Source organism: Lissotriton vulgaris, chromosome 3_1 (assembly GCF_964263255.1).
Source record: "Lissotriton vulgaris chromosome 3_1, aLisVul1.2, whole genome shotgun sequence".
Taxonomy (NCBI): domain Eukaryota; kingdom Metazoa; phylum Chordata; class Amphibia; order Caudata; family Salamandridae; genus Lissotriton; species Lissotriton vulgaris.
In genome coordinates this window covers 1,256,029,963-1,256,055,451 of record NC_141689.1, presented here as the reverse complement: position 1 = coordinate 1,256,055,451, position 25,489 = coordinate 1,256,029,963, and the positions used below count along the sequence as shown (strand labels likewise).

Sequence of the window (25,489 nt, the reverse complement as noted above, 5' to 3'; positions counted from 1 at the left end):
AGTATTCAGTCATAAGAGCCCCATGCAGGGCAATTCTTATGTGTTTCTTTTTCAAGTTACTTAGTTTCTCCCATTCTTCTCTGACTTTATTATTACCGGAGAGGGGATTCCCTTCAAATAATGATGGACGTGCAAAAATTGCCGCGATCTGTTCATTCGTGAAAGCCAGGCAATTTTTGTCCATTCTCAGAGTACAGTCTTATTGATGGTTTGATTATGCAGCGAGTGGTAGGGAAGCCAGGTTAGGGTGACCACACTTATGTATTAAAAATCAGAGTTACGACGTAAGGTTGTATAGGAGTACTCTCACGGCTGAGCCGCCGTACACAAGGCACTACAAAAATGGGAGTCTAGAGGGAAAGACAAACAGAACTAGGACGCCCTCCACTCTGAAAGCTAATAAACAACAAAGGTCCTAGTTCTCATGGCAATTTTCATTTGCTGCACTGTAAACATCCATGGTCCTGGATGGCCCTGGTACTCACCAGGGCCATCCTGGTGAGTACCAACCAGGGGTCCCATTGGTGGTGCGCCCGTGAGGTGCCATCTCGCTTTTCACACATTTTTTGTCTGTGCTGTCCTGTGTGTATCAATCAGAGAGGTTGTTGTTTTAATGAGGCAATAGATTGAAACATCTTAGGATTCTCTTGAGACTAAAGAGATCCCTTGGATAACAAATTTTGACCATGGATGTTTACAGTGCAGCAAATGAAAATTGCCATGAGAACTAGGACCTTTGTTGTTTATTAGCTTTCAGAGTGGAGGGCGTCCTAGTTCTGTTTGTCTTTCCCTCTAGACTCCCATTTTTGTAGTGCCTTGTGTACGGCGGCTCAGCCGTGAGAGTACTCCTATACAACCTTACGTCGTAACTCTGATTTTTAATACATAAGTGTGGTCACCCTAACCTGGCTTCCCTACCACTCGCTGCATAATCAAACCATCAATGAGACTGTACTCTGAGAATGGAAAAAAATTGCCTGGCTTTCACGAATTAACAGATCGCGGCAATTTTTGCACGTCCATCATTATTTGAAGGGAATCCCCTCTCCGGTAATAATAAAGTCAGAGAAGAATGGGAGAAACTAAGTAACTTGAAAAAGAAACACATAAGAATTGCCCTGCATGGGGCTCTTATGACTGAATACTACCAGGCTGGAGCTTCACCTGCAAGTCTAATAGTGAGAATTGAACCGAGGATCTTCCTTGATGACAAACAGTTCCGACGTGATTGGAGCTTTATCGCTAATAAGTGTACCAGGGATTGGTTAATATTGATAATAAGTACAGCTCAGAGATTAAGTGAAGAAGTACTTAAAGAGATCGTAGAACTGGAGGAGGCCATTAGTCGGGACAGTAGTTTCACTGACGCGAAAGACCATCTACAAAAAATTCAAGACGATCTGGAAGAATATAAACAATACATGATAACACAGAAAATAAGGGGATTGCAGCGTAATTTACAACGCTACACACATGAATGGGCTTTTCCCTACGTTAGTGATTCATATTACGAACCGGCTCAAGAACAACAACAGCCACAGCAGTTCGGAGGAGGGAGAAGAGGCAGAGGAGCCAGATTCCAACCACAAAGACGAACACCTGCAAACTGGACATTTGATAATACATCCAGTGAGGACGAACCTGAGCCAGGACCCAGCACCAGCAGAGTAAGATTTAACCAATCGGAAGCTTCCAACACTGACCTGAGTACCTTGCTACGGAGTTTTTTAGAACAGGGACAAGCGTCCAACAAGGGACCAGGACAACAGGGGAAAGGAAAAGGACGCGGCAGTCGGTTACCACAACAATGGCAAACATTCTCCCCACGACAGACACGGAGCAGGGGAAAGAAGCCACTGTAATGAGCATTGTGGTCAACTTGTCCGACCATCAATTAACAATGGAAGAAGAACATGTACTTAACAAGGGGTTGGGATTTGTTCCCACCCCGATTCATGATGCTTTCAAATGCCGGACTGAGTTTCATGAGACCATGAGAAAGATTAAACTGAAGAAATTTTTTGCCAAACAACCATCTGAGGAGAATAAGGGCTTCAATACCAACCTAAAAAAACCTTCTACTTTTTGCCCACCAACCGGGGCTATAGGCCCCGAAGTGGCAGTATTTGAGGCTAAAGTTCTGGAGGAAATTGGAAGAATAGAAAATAACAACAAATCAGGTGGATTCAAAAATATGACGAAAAGTGATTGGGAGGCAATGAAGTCCCTCCAGAGGAATGACAACATCACTATAAAAAGCGCCGACAAGGGCGGAGCCATCGTTGTATTAAACACCTGTGATTACGAGGCTGAAGTTCGCCGTCTACTCAATGTGAGGACTAACTACCAACCGCTCACCAAAGATCCCACCCCAGATCTTATGAAAATGATCACTGACCTAGTGGGTACTGCGAAGGAGAAGAAATGGATAAGTGTGAAGGAAGCTGAGTTCCTCGTTAATACCAATCCGAGGACTCCTGCCTTCTACATCCTGCCCAAGATACATAAGCCGGCCCGGCCTCCGCCGGGCCGGCCTATTGTATCTGGAATTCAATCAATTCTGGAGCCCTTATCACAGTTCGCTGATTACTTTCTCCGTGAATCAGTGGTAACCCAGAAATCGTACGTCAAGGACACCATGGACATCTTAAAAGTCCTGGACCAAATAACATTTGACCCGGCCAATGAATATATTGTGACCATAGACATAGAGTCTTTGTACTCATGTATCCCTCAGGATGCCGCACTAGTGGCCGCGTCGAGAGCATTGGCCACACAGGAATGGTTCTACGACGCCCCACAAAGCTTTGTGTTACAGTGTGTGGAAATCGCTCTCACAAGGAACTTTTTCTGTTACAAAGATGACCTCTTTTTACAAGTGACGGGAACGTCTATGGGGGCTACAATGGCACCTAGCCTGGCCTGCATTTACGTGGGCCAATTTGAGGAGCACATCATCGAATCTGACATCAATCCCTTCAGAGACCACATACGCCTCTGGAGGCGATACATTGATGATGTGCTCCTCCTCTGGACAGGGGAAGAAACACTCCTGGTCCAATTTTTAAATTGGCTGAACACCCAAGACATGAGCCTGCGTTTCACCTGGAATTACCACCATACAAAGGCAGTCTATCTTGATTTGGATATTGAGGCATCTGGAGGAGGTTTCCGAACAAGTGTACATCAAAAGCCGACCAATAGGAATTCACTATTGTCATATCGGTCATATCACCCAAGAGCACTCAGGGACAATCTCCCTGTAGGACAATTTCTCAGGTACAGGCGAAACTGCTCATCAACGGAACTATATAAGGAACAAGCAGGAGTCCTAAGCTCGAAACTGGAAGCCCGTGACTATCCACGGAGAGTTGTCAAGCAAGCCCAGAAAAGAGCCTTGAATACACCGAGAGCAGCCTTGTTAGAGACACAAGTCAAAGAGAAGTCAGACTGTCTACCTGTAGTCATGACTTATGATCCCATGGCTACAAAAATCCGCCAGTCGATCAGGAAACACTGGTCTCTACTTTCAACAGCGGATTTCAAGATGCCACCACCACGGTTTGCCTTTCGAAGAGCAAGTAACCTGAAAGACAAACTGGTTCACACCAGAATCGTCGGAAGACCAGAAAATGAGAACACTACCATCCCGAAAGGACACTTCCCGTGCGGGAGCTGTTCTGTGTGCCCCCTGACTAAGAAAACCACCACCGTGACTCTTCAATCTGGAAACATCTGGTCACTGAATCATTTCAGTAACTGCAATACAACCAACGTGGTATACAGACTGAAATGTGAGTGTGGTCTGGAATACATCGGACTCACCACACGCAAGATCAAACTCCGCATCCAGGAGCATGTCAGCACAATAAGGATTGGAAAATTGACTACTAAGTTAGTGCAACATTGCCACCGAAATAAACACACCTTCACCTGGGTAGTATTGGAGAGAGTGATGGGCGATGCGCAATCTGTGGAAAGACGATTAATCAACAAGGAAGCTCGTTGGATATATCAAGAACAAAGCGAACAGAAAGGGCTGAATGAATTACTGGAATGGAACAAGTTGCGTTAACCATCCGAAGAGCTGTCTCCTAGCGCAGTGGCTTTCTGTCCTTTTTGATTGGTGGCACTCCTCCATCCTAAATTAACATCCTAAATTAACATCTAAAATGATAACATCTATAATAAAGACCCTATTTTCATTTCAGGAGAACTGTAATTCTCACCATACCTGATCTGACTAGGCGTTACATGTATTAGCCTATAACTGTCTTCTTCGCCCGTGGCCCTTCTCTCTTAGAACAGTAGTTTAGCTGCCATTATAATCCCCTTAATATACTGCGATTGTGCCAATACTTAAATTTTACACTAGCTAAATACAGGACACGTTTAACTACACCTGAGTGTTCCAATAATGCAGTCTAGCTACAAATATTGGCGTATACTAAATAATACCACATTGGTTTAATTCCCATTCTCCACTCTGTTGCTGGCCCAAATGTCCGTTTACAAATGGCCGCGTCTTTTTTCTGAAGACCAGCCTCAATATACTGCGTTTTTTGCCAACACCCAAATTTTTACACTAGCTCAATATAGGACACGTTTAACTACACCTGTATGTTTCAATAGTGCAGTCTAGCTATAAACACGGGCGTATATTAAATAACACCACATAGGCTTATTTTCCATGCTGTTCCGGGCCTACAGGTCCGTTTACAAATGGCCGCGTCTTTTCTCTGAAGACCGGCATTTAACAACAGAATAGCCTGGGTCCAATCACAGCCCCCGAAACCCGGCGGCCGGGTCCCGTGTCTGCTGACACTAGGGACCAATCGAAATGCGCTGTACGCGTTTGCAGGAACCAATCGGAGATCCTGGAAACCGGCAGCCTTGACTCACGTGATGTACCATGGCGGACCAATCGTAACGCGCATACACCCGGTAAATAAACAGAGATTCATTCGGTCGGCGCTCTAGGGTTGAGAGGACGCCGACCGCTACTCTAAAACCGGTAACATCTAGCTTAACTGCATTTAGGCTATGCACAATACGCGAGGCAAGAGTAGGCTCCTATACTAAAAGTATTGAATGCTCTGTGTTTTTACATTCTAGTGACTTTCTCGTACGGAGAGTAAGGACCATGTTCACCTAAGGGAGCTGGTTCCCGTTTTTAGCATTACTTCATCACTGGTATGAGAGGCAAAACTGCATGCAGGGTAAATGGAAGTCTTTCATTTATTTACCAATACAGCATGGTGGTTTGATAGTTTGATACGCAGAAAATAGAGAGGGACACCAGGTGACCATACTCTTGTTTGTTTATGTTACAGCACTCAAGCTTCAGTGTCTCTTGCAGTGGCATTTAAAGTGTATTGCCCTGAAGAAATTGCCTGATAGAAACCAAGGCAATGAAACATGTCGGCTGTGAGTAGAGAGTGAATCGATAGGTAGTATTTACTCTCTTCTTTTTTAGTATATGTGTGTTCACTGTTTTGCAACAGAGAAGGGAAAGAAAGTAAAGTTTATGGTCCCAGTTGCCCAGTGACTTATATGTTAAATGTTGTTAGTTTTGTCACATATAAGTTGTGTCCACTGCACCATTCACTGTCTTTTTACTTTTGAGGTTCGAGACACGTTTTTTGGTTTTAGCTTGATGGCACCTATGATGAGAACAGGGCCATCCTGGTGAGTACCAACCAGGGGTCCCATTGGTGGTGCGCCCGTGAGGTGCCATCTCGCTTTTCACACATTTTTTGTCTGTGCTGTCCTGTGTGTATCAATCAGAGAGGTTGTTGTTTTAATGAGGCAATAGATTGAAACATCTTAGGATTCTCTTGAGACTAAAGAGATCCCTTGGATAACAAATTTTGACCATGGATGTTTACAGTGCAGCAAATGAAAATTGCCATGAGAACTAGGACCTTTGTTGTTTATTAGCTTTCAGAGTGGAGGGCGTCCTAGTTCTGTTTGTCTTTCCCTCTAGACTCCCATTTTTGTAGTGTCCATCTTGTCTGGTGCCTGATGCTGGGCAGCCTCTGCCAGCAGCTGCTTTCCGGGAGCGCCTACTAGCGGAAGCTGAAACTAGTGACAGTGGTGAGTGAGCGACCCCCTTGCACACTTAGCAACTTCCTCCCTAGCAAAGGGACTAGGCGGTACCAGGGCAACAGCAGCTCCTTAACAGGACACAGACACAGCTCACTAGTGCAGGGCTGCACGTTACTGACTCAAGTATGTGGATCAAAATAAAACTGCGATTTAGTGCATCCTGGGGAGAGGGGGCGTATTTACAAGGCCCTTGCGCCGCCTGTGCGTCACTTTGAACATGGGAAAAGTGTTGCACCTGTGGCGCAAGGGGTTTGTAAATAAGCCCCCGTGAACTGGTTCGCCTATAGTAAAACTAATGAAAACAGCTTCTTTCTAGGGCACTTTTGGGCCAGGGCATCCCGGTTTCGGAGCAGCTGTTCCGCAGTGTAGACCAGACTGGTTCAAAAGTGCCTTATTTAGTAGCAGCTGCTATTTACTGCCCAGCAGGGCCACCAGCGTTCTACAAAAAATGTTATTGTAATTTTAAGAACAGGGATACAAGAGGAAAATAAAACTAACGAGAACAGAGGGGAAGAAGGGAGGGAGGAGTGCGAGCAGAGGAGCCTGAATGAAGCCGACAAGAAGAGAGGGGGAGAAGGAAGGGGTAGTGCGAGCAGAGAAGCAATTACAGAAACCCAGATGGCAGCTGTGCACGTGCACGCAATCGTGAACGCAAGTTTTAGGCCAGCAAAAGCCTGTGGGTAGCACTTTAAAAACCCACTTATTAAATGTCTTGCAGAGCAGCGCAAGCGCTGGCTCAGGGGAGACCTAAAAAGGGTTCAAGGGATGACCCTGCTTATTATCGACTGATTTTGTTTTTGGACTTGGCCGCTTAAATCATGGGGAAAGGGATACTGGATCGTTTAACAGCAATGCTGGACCATTTTAATGTTATTTCTGAACTACAAAATGGCTTCAGGCAAGGCAAAGAGACGTTGGACCAATGTCGTAACCTGTATTTGGTGGTTGGAAAATACACAATTGCCAAGAAGGGAACCTTACACATGGTATTTATGGACCTCACGTCTGCGCTTGACTGTGTAAATAGATCTAAGCTGTGCCTGACGTTCCGGGATCTGGGCCTAGATTTGGAACTAGCGGCCTTCCTACAAGCCGCCCACAATAACACCACTGCAGCTGTGAGATTTAATGAGGATGGCGGCGTGTTAGACTCCTGGGTGGTTAAGAGAGGGGTAAGGCAGGGGTGCATCTTGGCCCCCTGCTTTTCACCATGTATATTAATAATTATGGGGGCATCCTATCATCCGGTTGCAAAAATATCCCAAGAGTTGGACCGAAGATGATCCCAGCCCTGTTGAACACAGCCAATGCGGTCCGGTTTGCCAGAACCGCGGTGGGTCTTCAAAAACTCTTAAATGGTTTTACAGAATTTAAGGACTCACTTGATCTAGACACCAATTTTTTAAATCCCACACTATGTCGATAGGCCCTCGGAAGGCAATAAGGATTACTTTTCTGTAAGGGGGTAGAAGTAACAAAAGTGTCAACCTTTCCATATCTGGGGATGCTGTTTGATGATCGTGGTCTTGGTCAGCACAAAGAAAGCTATAGAAAAAAACATCTTGGCTAGAGCTACAGGGTCTACCTTGGAGTTAGCTGAAATCTGGGGTCTAAGCCCATCCCAGCCTTGCTTAATGTGTACAGAGAAAAATGCATTCCTATGGCCAAGTATGGGTCTGATGTCTGGGGTTATAAAGAGGTGTAGGACATCCAGGGGGCAGAAAATAAATGTATGTGTAAACTACTTGCCGTACCCCCTCTATCCCGGTGTACATTCTACAAGAGGAACTGGCCTTAGGGTACATCTCAGACCTGATAGCTAAAGTCCCACTGTTGCGTTATCACGGAATGCATTGCACAGGAGGGAGCCATGCGTATCTCTTGGCTAAATTATATTAAGGAGCAAACAAAATGGTGGGGCTACCCCGATCTGTATGTTAACCCTAGGCCCTTAGGAACGGTAGCCATTAAAGACATTAAACTACAGTTTCTGGCCAAGAGGCAGAGGCTCAGGGAAGGTAATGAGTCAGTTTACTGTGATAAAGCTTGTCACACTGAGCCTGAGCCGACAGGCACAGCCATACCTGTTGCTCGTCACTAAAGCATTTCATCTCGGTGTCTTAACAAGATTCCTATTGAATCTGGTACCCTGATTACTAGCTGTTCCTTAAGACTACACAAAACCTGAAGCCCTAAAGCCCTGCCCTTGTGACACCTTCTCGGAGCAGGACGCACTACCCTTTATTTTTGTGTGTGATTTTTATGCCTCTCTACGCAAAAAGTTTATACTTCCGCTGCTCAGAGACTGTCAATTTACCCAAGTGAGTCCTGCACTGCTATATTTTCCAATGCTCTCCTCTTCTATGGTCTGTTTTGGGGTCGCAAGCTTCTTAATAGGGGCCATAAGACATAGGAAGAGGTTGTCTGTGCAGTAGCCAGACTGTACCTGTTTATTATTCTCTGGGAATAACACGTGCTATTGAACTGCACAACTTGCAGGATTTTTTAATTACTGTATATCTTATTATGTGTACTGATTTTATGGCTTTTAGTGGCCGAATAAACTCTATCTTGGTCTTGATCTAGTCTTTACAAGCCATCATTCGGCCATCTGAAGGTACTTTGGCCACAGAGGTGTTTTTGCCCTTTCTAAATCAATTGGTGCCAGAAGTAATATTTAGTGTCAAAGCTATGCAAAGAATGGTCTTCTGGGTCCAACTGTTAATGGGGGGTGGGGACAGCAGGTTAGGCAAGGATGAGGGTTTGTTGGAACTATTTATATTGTCCTTTAGCATTTCAAGATGGCTCAGATGTGGCTTTGTTGGTATCAGAGGGCACAACATGAAATTGTATAAAAAAACGTGTTGATATTTTGTTTAGGACTCATCATGATTCTGATGTACACATAGTACTTCCTTTATACTCTTTACTACCAAAAAGGACTTTGAACCTGGACCTTTCTTTCCCAACCTAACAAACTCAGAAAAGAAGCCATGCTTCAAACCATGAAGTGTCACTCACAGGCACAGTATGCCCACGGTTTGTGCAGATTACAATTGGGTCATGGAACAGTGATGCATAAAGAGAAGGGTCTAGGGATGATACTAGTATTCTAAACAAACCCGTATTGCAGTGCATCTTCAAGGAAGTTCATGCTGCCAGGTGTATCCTGACAGATGCTTTAAAAATAACAATATTGCAAAGTCTTCTAAATTGACAATAAGATTATATTCATTTTAAATAAAACAACAAATCTCTTCCAGTTCATAGAGTAACAACGTTGATGTGCTTCCTTCAGCTGGGTATTTGAAATGTTTAGTTTAACTAGTTCAAAGACCTCTGGAGCCAAGCTGCTAAATTCCCCAACTTGGGGTGGAGGTGTGAGATTAATCCCGAAATTATTGTCAACAATTTGTGATGTACTTGTAGTTTGTGTAGTGCAATGTGCATCTCCATTAGTTGTTAGTCTCCTGACTGTGGTGGATATATATGGCTCATCATATTTGACAATTGGTACATCTTCCTGATCACTTGGAGTGTTAATGTAGTGGTGAAAACTGTATCAAATGTCTTCTACCAAATGATCAATAGCACATGGATTCCTGATATCAGCGAATGTACCAAATGGGGATAGAGGAGGGAATGTCAGCCTTTCCTCTGTAGGTGGCTAGCTACTACACTAAACATTTTGTCAGAACCTCTGGAGAACATGCAATGCTAAAAGGAAAATCCGGTAAATGTATTATGTCTTTGATACATCAGCACATGGGGATATGAACCATTAAAATCAATGGCGGCAATTATCTCCCTTTCATCACTAGAATTACTGCTTGTAAGGCCATCATTGCCTATTGGTATGCATTGCAGCTCTATCCTGGCCACTCCTTCCTTTGGCAGGGGTTCCTTTGTGTTCTGAAAGATATGATGCTTGGCTTGTCTGCCACTGTCAGTTCTGCAACTCCTGGTGGCCATGTGTCAAAAGATTAATAGGACTGTTTAGGTAGTAAGGGAAACCTCCTAAACTGAGCACTGATACTTTGATGAAGACAGATGCTAACACTCGAAATTGCTATTTAACTTTCCTTCTTTCTGGTGTTTTATCCTTCTGACTGCCAAGAAGGGACTTGTCAGACAAAATTATGCTACACTTTAATGCTTGTTTCTCAGGTTGAAACAGAGAGCCCTGGCACAAAGGTGCCTCAATTTTATTTGGGTGCCATTCTGAGTAACTGATGTTTCTTTTTAATCCAGTCAAGATTTGCGAGGTTTTGGAAACTTTGTTTTTCGCAAACTTTTTTAGAACCCTGCAGCAATTTAGCTCTGGAAGAGAGTAAATGAGGGCTTAGGGTGTGGCATACCATTCAAGGAGCAATGTGAAACTAGTAGCCCACATAGGTCTGTGGCTGCAGTACTGATGTGCTCAGTAATGATTTCAACTTCTTACTCTACTTATGTGAGAGTGGCCCTGCTGTAACCCTGGGATCAAGTGATTGTTTTCTTGTGGTAGTCAACATTATCGAGATGGTATCCAGGCTTAATGTGACAATAATAGAATTGTGTAGTGTAGCCTTCCACATTTTTTTGTGACTTTATATGTTTGATTGTTGTTTCAGACATTCTTTAAGGCAAATGCATTTTAGACTGTTCTGCCTTACATTTTATGGTTTGAAGGATAGTATTTGAGCACTTAAGCCCTTTAAAGAAGAATGCATAGCTGGTTATGCTAAGCGACCGTGTGTTGATAAAATTACCAAACTCCCCATGAGCCACACTCCTGCAAGATCTTATATGTTCGGTATCAATGGGATTTGATAATCACCAGAAGTGCTGCCATTTTTAGTATAGCGTTCAACATTACTCATCTCTAAATGGTGTAATGCTATTGTCTCATAACTGGAAGAGATTATAGCTTGAATGTGCACTGAGCTCAAACATGCTTCTCTTGACAAAGCAACAAACTTCCACTTACATTTTTCCTGTCAGAACCCCCAAACCACTGGCCTTTAAGTAACTGTTCTGCGTATGGTTAGGCCCGGTCTCTAAAGTACACTGCGCAGTCAATCATGGAATGTGTACAGAGCAATCCTTAGTGGCTAAGAGTCCACCCATGCATTTTTTCCACCACTTTCCTTTTAAGAGCACAAAGACCAATGCTCGAAATGTCAACATGGTGCAGCGGATACGTTGCAAATGTTAAATCACAAGTTAACTGGAACAAGGGTCAGTTTTGGCTATTAAAGGGAAATAGCTGACATTAAAACCAAACAGATTGGTGGACATCTATTAAGGTAATGAAAATAGTGAAGGAAGCCTTTATTGATATTATTTGGGTGCTCTATATATTTTCACAATAAAACCATCCTAGGAGCATTCATAAACAACAAAGAGATGAACATTAACTAAATAAATCATCAGCACTCTTCCACCAGGTATACGAGACATCAGCAGAAAACAAAAATGATGTTGCATGTTACCTCTCTGATGTGGTTGTAGGAACCGCTGAACAAATGGATAGAAGTTAAAGAGGAAAAGCTGTGAAAAGGAAAAGAAGGAGGGTTAACAATATGACTCAATTTAAGGAGCTTTTCTTGTGTGTTGTGGCAAATCAATTTTAAATGTAGACCAAGGCACTTCCACTATGACACATTACCACAGAACTATTTAGATGGTAGATGTTGCAAAAACAGTCAATACACAGATGGTGTCTTTTTTTAGCAAGAGTGTCTGAACCATTTATATGCTGTTGGGATTTACATGTCTTTTCGATTCTAAAAACACAACATTGACATTCTGAACCTGTAATATAGGAGGGGAAACAATGTCACATACAATCAACAATTCTTTACGTTGCAGCCATTTTGAGGGCTTTCGCGCATGATATGGCAGGACGTTAAGCCATGTAGGAGAGCCTTTGCAAGCATAGGATCAAAAGATTCTCTACATTAATTTTGAGGAAAAGAGGTGGCACAATGAGGGCTTTGAGAGTCACTGATATATCTTTAAAAAATCAGTGAAACAGGTTTGTAATCTTGTCAAAACAGTCTCATCCTCCACAAGAACAGAGCTAGGGTTTTGACACTATTACATTGCTATCCCACTCTTTAATATACCAGGCAAAAATCCCAAGCAGTTAAACAAACATTTACAATTACATAAAGGGGATTTTATGTGACGTCGCGTATAGCACATCAACTTGTTGACTGATGTTAATACTTTATATCAGTTTCATTCTTGTTTTTCTGTTCTTTTAAACTACATTTCTCAATTCAAGTCTAATGTGCAGCTCAGTCTGGACAAGGCATATGCATCAATAATCTTGTTCTTGTGATATTTGATTCTGTGACAATCACAGGGAGCAAAAAATCATTCTCATTTCATAAACGAATACATGCATAACCTCGTCAAATGTAAGTTGAACTGACAATATCCACAGATCCAGCAGACACCAAGAGTAATTTGGGATAAGATGCAAGTTTAAATCCCTAAGAAATCACTTGCAGTACAGTTTAAGTGGCCATATTAATTTCTTTCACATGATCTAGAATATAATCAGTCTCAATACAAAACAAGCTACAAGAATTGTATCAGAAATCACAGCTGATTTTAAGAAGAAATCAAGAAGAAAGCGTGTTTTGTCAATGCAAGCGCTGGAATGTAGCCGTGCCAAATTATGCATGGCTTGTCTGTTGCGACATTTCGCAGACTTCGAGCTACCTTTTTCCCCCTTCTGATTAAAAAGAAGAAAATTGGAATCCAGGATTGTATACTGAACCTTGCTTCTTTACAGGTGGCAGGAGTATTAGGACTGAACCAGGAGTGATTGGGTGCCAAGAAATAAGCAACCTGTGGTTTCACCAGGTGAGTGGGAAGCAAGTCATTCATTCCAAAAGACTAAGACTGCAGGCCTGGATAATTTGGGTAAAAAAACAGTCTCTCAATGCTGGATGTGACTGCTGCACAGGTATGCTATGAGTTAACAGAGTACCTTGGGGCGGGGGGGGGGGGGGGGTTATAAATTGTACGATTCTAGTTTTTTAAGAGAGAAAATCAAGCCTTGTGAACTCTCGAATAAACATTTCATCCTGATTATCAGTATTCCCATGAGCTCACTTCAACTTGTTTAGACACATTTATTGCTAAGAACAAACTGATTTTGGCAACTGAAGTTAAGTGATGTGTTTGCAATCTGGCTAAATAAGTACAAAAGGGCTGGTAGCAGAAGAGGTAGTGAATGCCTTATGAGACTGCTGCAATGCCACCTCTGCAGGTCAGAGAGCAAGAGTTTGCCGCCCCCAGTATTATCAGGAGTCACACAATATGCTTTTGTGTGTAATTTGGTGTATTAGGGAAGCCCAGAAATTCCTCCAGCCACTCCCCATAATAAAGCCCATTCAATTTTCTCTTTCCTGTATGATTTTCACAGTCTTTTACCAATTTTGCCCATCTCATTTACAAGGCAACATGTCCAGATGCTGGCTACCAAGATCTCTTTGCTTAGCACATCAATGTCTATTGATACTCTTTCCTTTTGTTGATAAGCAACGAGAAAGGCTGTTTTATTTAATAATAAGTTAACTTGGAACACCGTTAGTCCATCTAAGACTGTTAGTCCATCTGAGGCAGAGTCCACATGGTCCCTTTTTCATTATTAAATGAAGGATTATCTATCCTGAAACTACACCCACAGATAAGATGTAAAGTGATTCAAGATAGCTTCTTTTGTTAAGTGCACTAATAAAGGTAGTCAATCATTCAATAAGAACTTTGAGAACAAAATTATCATTTAAGGGACAAACAGATGAAAGATTACATACTGTTGATAATAAACATACCTCGTGTATTCCAACCAATCTGGATATTAGATCCATTAGCATCATCTTGACTTCAAACCTTTCTTTGGATGTTTCTAGTTGTTTAAATAGTTTCTCTGCAAAATCTGAAATCACAAATAAATCCGGGACCAATTGAGGCTTACTGTGTAACAGGGCATGGCGATGAAAAGTGCTTCACTGTAGTTGTACAAATCTACATTTGGAGGTCATAGTCACACCACTGGCTGTGAGGCTCATCATACAGGCAGATGAGACGTGACTTCTTAGGGGGATTATTTTGGACAGGTATATGTATGTATTCATCTCGAGGCCATCAGACACTCTAGATTGGTCAGACTCCATAACACAGCCAGACTACTAAAGATCAGGTCAATGGGTTTGTAACACAGTGGTTTACTGGAAATATAACAAGAATATATTGCACAGTTTATTCTGTTGTCGAAAGGGGTCGATTCACAAAGAATTGAACTCATGTAATAACATTAGAATTAAAAATATATTAACCCTCCCCCCCAAAAAGCAATTATACAAACATGTTTATGCAACAGGAAAGAAATGTTTCTATGGGAAATGTTTTACAGGAAACTCAAAAAAGAAGTGCTGCTTACCTTGTGGATCATGGACTAAATGGATGGCAGAGAAATTAAAGATTTCTGGCTTTTTCTTTTTGTGTTTCTGTGTGAAATTGAAATAGATTTAATAACATTAAAGAGCTATGACCTAGTGAAGCAATTTTAATTAAAACACTTCCTATTGATAGCTTAATCTGGATTAGCACAACATTAAATATCAGTAAGGATCATTACTTTAATCCAGAGCACTACTGGTCTACTGGATGCTGTAGACAAACATCCCGGAAATAAATAATATAAACAGCCCTTCTAAGCACACTCATTTTGACGCATTTTGACGCATTTGCTGTCTACTAAAGAATGTGCTGGGAGTAAATCCCATCTGTGCCAATGGAATGAAACCAGTGATCTAAGAATCCTGCCCTTGGTATCTCCTACCTACCACACAAGCAAAAACCTTGATGTAAGGCTCAACAACATTTGATAAAATACAATTGCCACAGTGTATAGCTGAATATGTGACTTAATTGAAGGGCAAAATAAAGCTCAGTTGGTTGCCTATGTAGGAAGCATTGCTCATGATATATTATACCAAAGCGAGATATACTGTGCAGAGTCCAGGTATTCCCCTATGAGTAGAAATGGGCTTTCACTAGCAATACCAAGGTGCTCTGCTAGGGGGGTAGTGTGGTTGAATAGCCTTAGGCTTATCAGAGAGGCGTGTTAGACATTTGAAGCATACACACAGTCAATAAATGATGCACACAACAAAATAAGGAGATCCACACCAATTTATAAAAATAACACGTATCTTTATATAACTTTAGGTACCAAGATCGTAAAAATCAGGTAAGTACATTTTGTGTTAATTTTTACAGTTTTCAAAAATGGACACACTGCAATTTCTGAAGTGGTAATGTTAATCTATAGAGGAAAGACATACAGGTACTTCACAGCGACTTACAGGACAATCTCTTGCACTTAAGGTAAGTATGGGGCAAGGTCGGAGGCTGCACCAACAGGTCACCTCTGGCGGCACTGGGGCAACCGGGTGCAGAGGTGCTTCTCAGGGTCGGGTTCACAATGTTATTTTATTGGGAAAAACATGTACTGCATTGGGTACTTCACAACAACGTATGGGACCAATCTCCTGAACGTAAGTATTGGGCAAAGTCCAGGTGAGCACCAACAGGTCCCCTCGGGCGGCATTGGGCAGATGGGTGCAGAGGTGCTTTTCATCGTAGGGTGCCCAATATTATCCTATGGGGATTGGTCCGGTTGAAAAGAGGCTGCAGTCTTGGACTGGCAAACCAGTCTGGCTGAACCAACAAGGGGCTCAGGTCTCATGGTGCTCAGGGACACCTTGAGTCCACATCCACTCGACACAGGTACAGAAGGGTCTTGAGGCATTGAGTTTTTCATAGCCAAGTCACTCGCGGTCGGGGGGTGCACACAGAGGCTGCAGGAGGTATCTAGGCGTCCCCTCCTGACAAACCCAAGGTGGGCTTCTTCTCTGGAGGACTGGGGAGCATGCTGGCACCATTGGCCCACTTCCACTCGGGCTTGGATTGACGGGTGCATTGGTGCGGAACGGTGTCAGGTTTACGCGGTCCAGAGTCCTCACAGTTCTTTCTGTGGTACCTGCAGAATGCAGAATGCAGGGAAACAGCTCAGCTGCTCCACTGGAGTTTCTGAGTCTTGACAGAAGTGTTGGTGGTCTTCCCAGGCTTTAGGAGGCACAGCAGATTACAGGATGAGTCGACTTTGGAGCAATTGTCAGGAACAGCTAACAGGCTGGGAGGGTTGGTACAGAGCCAGTTGCTGCTTCCCCAGTTCTTGCTATTTGCCGCTCTTCAGTCCTTCTTTTAGGTCATCAATATCTGATTTCCTTGTGCCAGAGGTTACCCTAAATACTAGATTTAGGGGCTTAGGGGAGTGTAGGGTAGTAGTCAATGGGCTACGTACTGCTGGGGTTACTATGACCCCTACATGACCACTTTCTTTGGGAATTGGGCTTAACCCTATCCCAGAGTTCCTAAGGTTGCCTTCACAAAGATGGCAGACTTCAGATTTTTGTATTCACCTTTGGTAGCCCACCTTAGGGGTGGAATTAGCCTGAAGGTGAACACACCTCTCTGACTAATTGTCCCACCTGTCCAGGCGCCAACTGAGCCCTGGACATGGGGGGAGGGTCGAAATCCTGTCCTGTGAGGGAAGTCAGATTCACATACCAAAGGCGGTGGGGTCTTTAAAGCTTCCTTTGAACTTTCCAGCACTTTGGCATATCTGCTCAAGTTATGTCCACACATGTAGTATAGTGCACATTGCCTTAGGGCTGTAAGGTCTGCTGTAGGGGTGGCTTACAAATATAACATGCAGTGATAAGGGACATGGCACTCAGGAGTGTATCATGTCGTGTTTCACTTTTTAGGACACTGTGTCACGCTGCCTGCAGTGGGAGTCTGTATGAGTTTGGTGCTGGGTCCCTTAGAGTGGCACAAGATATGCTGCAGCTCTTAGGAACCCTCTTTAGTACCTATGCCCTCGGTACCAGGGGTGCCATTTACAAGAGACTTACAGAGGTGCTAAAGGCCTAGTCACTTGGGGATCAAGTGACCAGTTGTCTTGTTTTGGGGTAGATCACTGGCAATGGGGACCTGGTTAGCAGGAACCCTGTGCACTATAGTAAAAGTTGCATCAAATACCAACTAATAAGTGGAGGGATTCATGCAACAAAAGGAAAATGCAACTTACCAGTATGCATCTGTTCTTAGCATGTAGAGCTGCAGAATCCTACATTTAGCAATAGATCGCCACCTGGTGTTGGGCTCGGATGATTGCAGGTTGTTGTTGTCTTCTTGGAAGAAGTCTTTTGTAGTCACAAGATAGATGACTCCTCCCTTGGACAATACTGCGCATGGTCATCGACTCCATCCTCAGATTGTTTTTCGCCATGATGGGAAATGATGGAGTTAGTAGAAGTAAAGAGAAAAGGATGTCCATGCGTGTGCATCTAAGTAAGATGAGTACTGGAACGGATACAAGTCCCGGGGAGGCGGGAGAGCATGTAGGATTCTGCAGCTCTACATGCCAAGAACAGATGCATACCGGTAAGTAGCATTTTCCGTTCAAGGCATATAAGCTGCAGATCCTACATTTAGCAACGATTGTGCAGCAGTGTCTCCCCTAGCGGTGGTCGCTTGTATCCGTTGCAGCATACTGAAAAAGTGTTTTAAGGACAGCTTGGCCTACTGCAGCTTGCTGCTTGGCTTGCACATCAACACAATAGTGTTTAGTGAAGGTGTGTATTTTAGACCATGTTGCCACCTTGCATATATCCTCTAATGGTATGTTTCCTAAGAAAGCCATAGAGGCTCCTAGTTTGCGAGTGGAGTGTGCTCTAGGAGGAACTGTTAGTGTACGTTTAGCCTTGTGATAGCATATTTGAATACACTTAATAATACACCTAGCAATACCTCCTTTAGAGATATGATTGCCTTTGTGTGGGGGAGAGAAGGCTACAAATAGTTGTTTTGTTTTCCTAAATGATTTAGTCCGGTCTGTGTAATATAGTAGAGCTCTTCTAACATCTAGGGTGTGCAAAGCTCTTTCTGCAACAGAGTCCGGTTTTTGCAAAAACACTGGTAACTCTACTGATTGGTTTAGGTGAAAAGGAGTAATCACTTTTGGTAGGAATTTTGGATTGGGTCTAAGAACAACTTTGTTAGGATGTATTTGAAAAAATGGTTCTTCTGTTGTGAATGCTTCGATTTCACTAACTCTTCTGAGAGAGGTAATGGCAACAAGGAAAGCAGTTTTCCAGGTTAGAAATTGTAGTTCACATTTATGTAACGGTTCAAAAGGGGGTCCCATGAGTCTTGTAAGGACTACATTTAGGTTCCATACTGGAGCAGGTGGTAACCTGGGTGGGATTATCCTTTTTAATCCCTCCATAAATGCTTTTATCGCAGGTACTCTAAATAGAGATAGATGTTGTCTATTTTGTAAATATGCTGCAATAGCTGCTAGATGCAGGCGTATGGAAGAGTAAGTCAAATTGGACCTTTGTAAATGTAGAAGGTAGAAAATGATATTTTGGATGGAAACATCCAAAGGATCAATGGGATTTTTGTTACAGTATATTGCAAATCGTTTCCACTTAGCAGCATAGCATGCTCTGGTAGTGGGTCTTCTAGCTTCTTTAATTATATCCATACAGTCTGGTGGTAGGTTTAAATAACCAAACTCTAGAACTTCAGGAGCCAGATCGCCAAATTCAGTTGGCTTGGTTCTGGGTGTCTTATTTCTCCATGGTTCTGTGTTAACAAGGATGGCGTGAGCTGTAATTTCGGATGTGGAACCATTGAGAGATCTAGTAGCGTGGTGAACCACGGTTGACGTGCCCATGTAGGGGCCACTAGTATCAGTTTGAGGGACTGTTGTCTGAGCTTGCGTACTACTAGTGAAATGAGTGGGAGAGGCAGAAAAGCGTACGCAAATTTGCCTGACAAATTCATCCATATTGCATTCCCCTCCGACCGTGGGTGTGGAAACCTGGCGGCGAAGATTGGGCATTTTGAGATCTCGTGGGTGGCAAACAGAACTATTTGTGGATGCCCCCACATTTGAAAGAATGGTTGAAGTACTTGTGGGTGCAACTCCCATTTGTGAATCTGTTGTTATTGACAACTTAACAGATCTGCTATCTGGTTGTGGATCCCTGGAAGGTGTTCTACTGTCAGATGTATGTTTTGAGGAATGGCCCATCTCCAAATGTTCTGTGCAAGTTGGGACAGTTGCAGAGCGTGTCCCCCCCCCTGTTTTTGTATGTAGTACATGGCTGTCATATTGTCCGTTCGGACTAAGACAGCTTTCTTTTGGATTTGTACTTGAAAAGTTTTGAGTGCTAGGAAAATTGCTAGCAGCTTTAGGTGGTTGATGTGGAACTGTTTCTGTTGATTGTTCCTCTGACCTTGTGTGGTATAATGCAGTAGATGGGCTCCCCATCCTGTGAGGGATGCGTCTGTCGTGGGCACTACTTGTGAACAGGTTCTAGTAACGGCCGTCCCTTTGTCAAATGTTTGGTGTTCCACCATTGTAGAGAGCGATATGTACGGCTGTCCACCAACACCAGGTCTGTGAGCTGACCTTGAGCCTGATTCCATTGTTGTGCTAGACATTCCTGTAGAGGACGCATTTGCAGTCTTGCATGGGGAACTATGAAGATGCAAGATGCCATCATCCCTATTAATTTCATGAACACTCTGGCTTGTAGAGAGTGCTGGCATTGAAAAAGGGAGACTAATTTCTGAATACTTTGAATCCTGGCTTGACTGGGATAGGCTTGAGCTACTGATGTGTTTATAGTAGCTCCTAGATATTGATGAACGTGCGAAGGCTCTAGGTGCGACTTGGTGTAGTTTATCGTAAACCCTAAGTTGTGCAGTGTTTGAATTGTTTGCTTTGTGTGTTGTGCACATTGGTTGTACGATCTTGCCTTTATGAGCCAGTCCTCTAGGTAGGGGAAGACATGTATTTGTTGTCTTCTGAGATGTGCTGCCACTACTGCTAAGCACTTTGTAAACACATGTGGTGCTGTTGTAACCACCGAATGGAAGGACTTTGAACTGATAGTGTTGTGTGCGCAGGATGTATTGGAGTGTGAAAATAGGCGTCCTTTAGGTCTAGTGTGGACAGAAAATCTCTGTGTTGTAGTAATGGGAGTACCTGTTGTAAAGTGATCATGTGAAAATGATCTGATTGAATGTAGTGATTGAGTGGCCTGAGGTCGAGAATTGGTCTTAAAGTCCCGTCTTTCTTTGGAATTAGGAAGTACAGGGAGTAGACTCCTGTTCCTTGTTCTTCTAATGGAACTACTTGAATAGCATCTTTTTGTAGAAGTGCTAGAACTTCCAGTTGAAGCAGTTATGTGTTCTGTAGACATTGGACGCTGCCTGGGTGGTATGTTTGGAGGGGTTGCTGTGAGTTCTAGGCAGTAGCCATGTTGGATAATCTGTCTTACCCACCTGTCTGTTGTGATGGAGTTCCAGACAGGTAGGAATTGTGAAAGTCTGCCCCCCACAGGAGTGGAGTGCTGTAGGGGAGGCGGAGGGAAGTCATTGTTTAGGAGCAGAAGAGGAGCGGTTGTTGTTACTACCTCTACCTCTTCCCTTGTTGTTATTGCCTCTGTATCCTCCTCTAAAAAATCCTCTATTAGAGGAGGTCTCCGTGTGTGTTTTAAAAGATGATGTTGTGTCTGCGCCGGTCTGCTTGGAGCCTCCTCTATAAGAGGAGCGGCGAAAGGAACCTCTAGCTTGGGTATATTGTAACGCCCCCATAACCTTAGCGGTATCTGTGTCTTTTTTCATCTTTTCTAATGTATTATCTACCTCCGGCACGAAGAATTGGTTCTGATTAAAGGGCTGGTTTAGAATAGTAGTTTGTATCTCTGGTTTAAAACCTGAGATGCATAACCACGCGTGACGCCTGAGAATAACACTAGTGTTTACTGCTCTGGATGCTGTGTCAGCTACATCTAGTGCACATTTAATTGAGGTATTTGAAATTAATTTGCCTTCTTGTAAAAGTTCTGCTGCTAGATCTTTGTGTTGATCTGGTAGGTGTTCCATGAACTTTTCTAGTTGATCGTAATGGGCCCTGTTGTAGCGTGAGAGTAAAGCCTGTGTATTTGCTATGCGCCATATGTTTGTTGCTTGTGCAGCAATTCATTTCCCTGACGCATCAATGATCTTGGACTCTTTGTCAGGCGGGGGTGTGTCCCCAGAAGTTTGAGAATTGGCCCTTTTGCGCGCATTAGACACCACCAAGGAGTCTAGTAGCAGATGACCCTTAATGTATACTGGATCAGCTGGTGCTTGTAAATACTTGTAAATTGATACTTGTATAGCGCACTACTCACCCGCAAGGGTCTCAAGGTGCTTGTACGAATACCGCTGTGGAACCCATCCTGAGGCGTCCACTCCTGGGCACCCCCAAGGTGGAGGCCAGGCATCCTTAGCATTGTGGGGGCAGTTGTGGAGATTAAGCAAGCCATTGCCCAGAGTTGCAGAGTGGGACTCCATGATTGGAATAGGCACTGAGGCGAGAATGATCAGGTCCGTGGAATTTTTGAGCCCCAGACCCGCCGAGGCGGGGAACTGAACCCTGGTCCCGGGCTAGACCTCTGCAACAGGGTCTGCCACTCCAATCATTAAGCCACACTTCTCCACTGCTGGCCTATACTTTTTCTCGATTCTAGGATTTAACACCCTACACCTTACCTTACTGGATCTTTAAAAATCTCTGGAGCATGTTTTATGACTCCCTTAATCATTGGTAGTATTTGAGTAGACCTTTGTGACTGTTCAAAAGTGTCTAACAAGAAGTCCTCCTCAATGTCATCAGAGTGCATTGGAACCCCATGGTAAAGTGCAGCTCTGTTTAACAACTGATTAAAACCAACACTGTCCTCTGTAGGGGAAGGTTTTGTTGGGTAGTACTGAGGATCAGGGATGTCTGGTGCATTATTTGGTGAAAAATTATATGCATCCTCATCATCTTTAGGGTATTCTGTGTTAGCATCCTCATCTAAAGGGTATGTATGTGTTTCTGGAACATCACCCCCCCCCCCCACCCAAATCATACTCCTCATCAGTGTGGTGTGATGATGCAGGAGAGTGAATAGGAGAAGTTATAGGTTGTACATATGGATTAACAGGAGAAGAAAAAGGTGAAGGAGAGGAAGGGTGCATTGGAGAGGTTGCACAGTCCTTTTTGGCAGGGACCACAGGTGTAAGTGGTGTGTCTGCTGGTCTCTTCTTATAAGGAATTGCTTCCACATGTCCAGTTTTTGGATTAATATGGACTTTTTTCTGTCTAGGATCTGGTTTAAACAGTTCTTCCTCTTCTATAACCTTCTTCGGCGTCGATCTTTTCAGAGCCGATAGAGGTTGTTTAGTACTTTTTGCCTTATGAGGAGTACTTGAGTCATGTTTTCGGAGCCGAATGTTGTTTAGCCTTATCTGGGGTCTTCGGTACCGGTGTTAGAAGTTTTGGCGTGAAGACAAGTTTTGCTGGGCCTGTGGCGCCGGAAATTGGCTTCCCCTCTCTGTTTTTTGAACCGGAAGGTTTCGGAGTCGAAGCTTTCGAGTTTGGTACAGTTTTTGTCTTTGGCGCCGGTACGGGTGCCAAAGTGTCTTGGTCTTTGGGCGCCGAAGGGTTTTTTATGTTCGGTGCCGACGAATCCTTCGGTGCCGAAGAATGTTTTGGTGCCAATGGAGGAGGTGTAACTGGCACATGGTGTTTTTTCGGTGCCGTGCCCGAAGGCGGGGCGTTAGAGGGTAAATGTCGGTCTCGACTGGGCCCCATGGGCGGAGTGCTGACCGTTGCCTTCTGTCTGGGTAATGTCTGTCGTGCAGGGGCAGATGTACTCACGGGTTGTCGAGACGGGATTGAATCATCCGAATCCTCTGCCCCCGATATCATCTGGAGATTAGGCGAGTCCTCCTCTGCGCCAAGTTGAGCCTCGTCCTCGGAGACATCTTCGACTGGATATTCGTCCTCGGAGACGTCTTCTTTGACGATCTCCGCTTCAAAGATGGCCTCCGGTGCTGGTGCTGATCTTCTCATTTCGTGTCGACGGGTCCTCCGATCTCGAATTGTTTTCTTCGATCGGAAGGAGGCACTGGCTGTGCAGGTCGACTTGTCGTGTTCTGGCGAGAGACAGAGTTTGCAAACCTCGTGATGGTCGCTATGAGGGAATTTTTCTTGCCATACCGGGCATCTCTTGAATGGAGTTCTTTCCATGAGGCGTAGGCCGCACGGCGCCGATGGGCCCAACGGCCCGCGTCAACGCACCGGAATGTAGCTGGTGATGTCGAAAGCGTGTTCGATGGTGAAAGAAGTTTGTTTGAAGTTTCTCGCTTCGAAAAAGTAGAAAAAAAGTCTTTTTCTAGCCGGAGCGGAAAACTTTCATCCGAACCCAGTGGCGGAAAAAAACAATCTGAGGATGGAATCGATGACCATGCGCAGTATTGTCCAAGGGAGGAGTCACCTATCTCGTGACTACAAAAGACTTCTTCCAAGAAGACAACAACCTGCAATCATCCGAGCCCAACACCAGGTGGCGATCTATTGCTAAATGTAGGATCTGCAGCTCATATGCCTCGCACACACAGTTCCCTACAGTCCGAGAGTAAACTGGCAAATGGTATATTACCATTAGCAATCAATTAGACTAAAAATTCCTACAGAAGGAGTCACTGTTCTGAATCAAAGAAAGGTTGAAGTGGAAGGAGATTAACATTTCTTTAAAAAAAAGTCTTTAAAAAAGTCTTTGGCAATTGGCTGAAGTTACTGACAGAAGGTACTCATATAACCATCATAGTTACAAGGGAAAAGCCAACACATTAACATAACTCCTAGTGCTAGCCTCTTTAAAGGACTAACATTTCTAAAATCACAATGTGCATTGATATACTCTATAAGCACAGTCTCCGGACTTAACTGCTGCTGCCCATTAGCTAGTCTTGATTCCAACAGTGTTTGAAACTCTCAATGAAATGATGTCTTTGTAGACTTAGGAATAGTGTGTTAATGTGCTTTTTTCATTTTTACTTGAGACTGGTTCATGAGTTAGTGCTGTCTTGGGGACATTGCACTAACTGGGCATTTTTTGTTATTACAAACTCAAAAATATGCGCTTCTTAAACAGAAGGTTTGTCCCAGGATTTATAATTTATATGGTGTGCACAACAGCACTAGAGTTGTAAAACCATTTCAGGTACAAACAGGAGTTTGCGCACGAACCAGGTTCACCGCCCCACTGCAATGAATGCCTAAGTGTCTCTGCTTGTAGCAGGGGAAAAATTAAATCCAAGTGCAGAAATCTAAGAGGGCATTCCCTGAGTTGCTTTACAAAGGCAGACCCCATCATTGCTCAGACACATCTTTTTTGGAAAACAATAACCACATAAACATAATAAATCTCTTACTCTGAGAACTTTCATGGCCTTTTCAAGTTTCTTCTTCTGTTTTGTGTTTTTCTTTCCAGTTGCGTACCGTACCATCAGATCTCTGGCTGTTGGTCCTTCATCCTTTAAAAAAAGTACATTGGCCCAGGAACATGTTAACTTGAGAAACAAACTTCAAAAGCCAATATCATGTATCCTTTAAGAATCAAAACAAGCGCAGAATATTTAAAGGAGCAGGTGGAATAGAACTGGACATAGTGTCAACTATTTAGCTGGAGCCCGTTATATCTACACCATTAACCAACTTCTCTCCAGTGACCACTCCACTTCAGAGCTACCTTCCCTTGTGCTGTGTTGACAGTTTCTGTTTCCAAAGAAAATATGACTCACAGTCTTGTGCTTTTGCTATTGACTCACCATATGAACAGCAACATCTCTGCAAAAAGAATAGACTAGCCCCAGCTTGGCCACCACCTGCACAAAGCACACACTGATGCATTTAAATCAAGACAGCCACAATGCGTTCACTATAGGTGGAAAGTAGGCCCCAAACTATAGAGGAGTGCACAAAACAAAAGCCATTTAGAAAACAGCAATTATAGAGTACTGAACTATAAAGGGGCCTCCATGTATCCAGAGAACTGTTACACCTCGTGTTCCATTTTAAAGTGACTCAGGCTATGTGTTTGTTAATACCCTGAATGAATTTATCACAGTAAAGCAACTGAGTGTGTATGTAGTGCCCAGTTCCATGAATGTATACATACCTTAAGTAACATTTAAATACATTATACATTTATCTTTGCTGCGCCATCAAAGTAATATTTTGATGCTCAAACATTACGTTTACTTTAAAACTAATTCTGGTTCATAATAACTGCAAGTGAGATTATATTCAGAAACAGTGAGTGATTGAATTCTCCGACACCATAACCTAATGTAACCGGGGCTGCTTGCTTAGTTCTCCTCTTAACATCGAGGACAATGCATCAGAACTGATGTTCAA

General features: G+C 43.5%; 1 protein-coding gene across 1 annotated transcript in view; it reads right to left on the bottom strand.

The window, feature by feature from the left end:
• Nucleotides 1-25,489, bottom strand: part of SDAD1 (SDA1 domain containing 1) — a 199,967-nt gene that overhangs the window by 92,786 nt on the left and 81,692 nt on the right. The window contains exons 9-12 of the mRNA XM_086961777.1: nt 24,505-24,606; nt 14,549-14,615; nt 13,941-14,044; nt 11,583-11,640 (exon numbers count right to left, since the gene is read on the bottom strand). Coding sequence (XP_086817903.1) covers nt 11,583-11,640; nt 13,941-14,044; nt 14,549-14,615; nt 24,505-24,606 — 331 coding nt within the window. The remainder of the gene's footprint in view (nt 1-11,582; nt 11,641-13,940; nt 14,045-14,548; nt 14,616-24,504; nt 24,607-25,489) is intronic.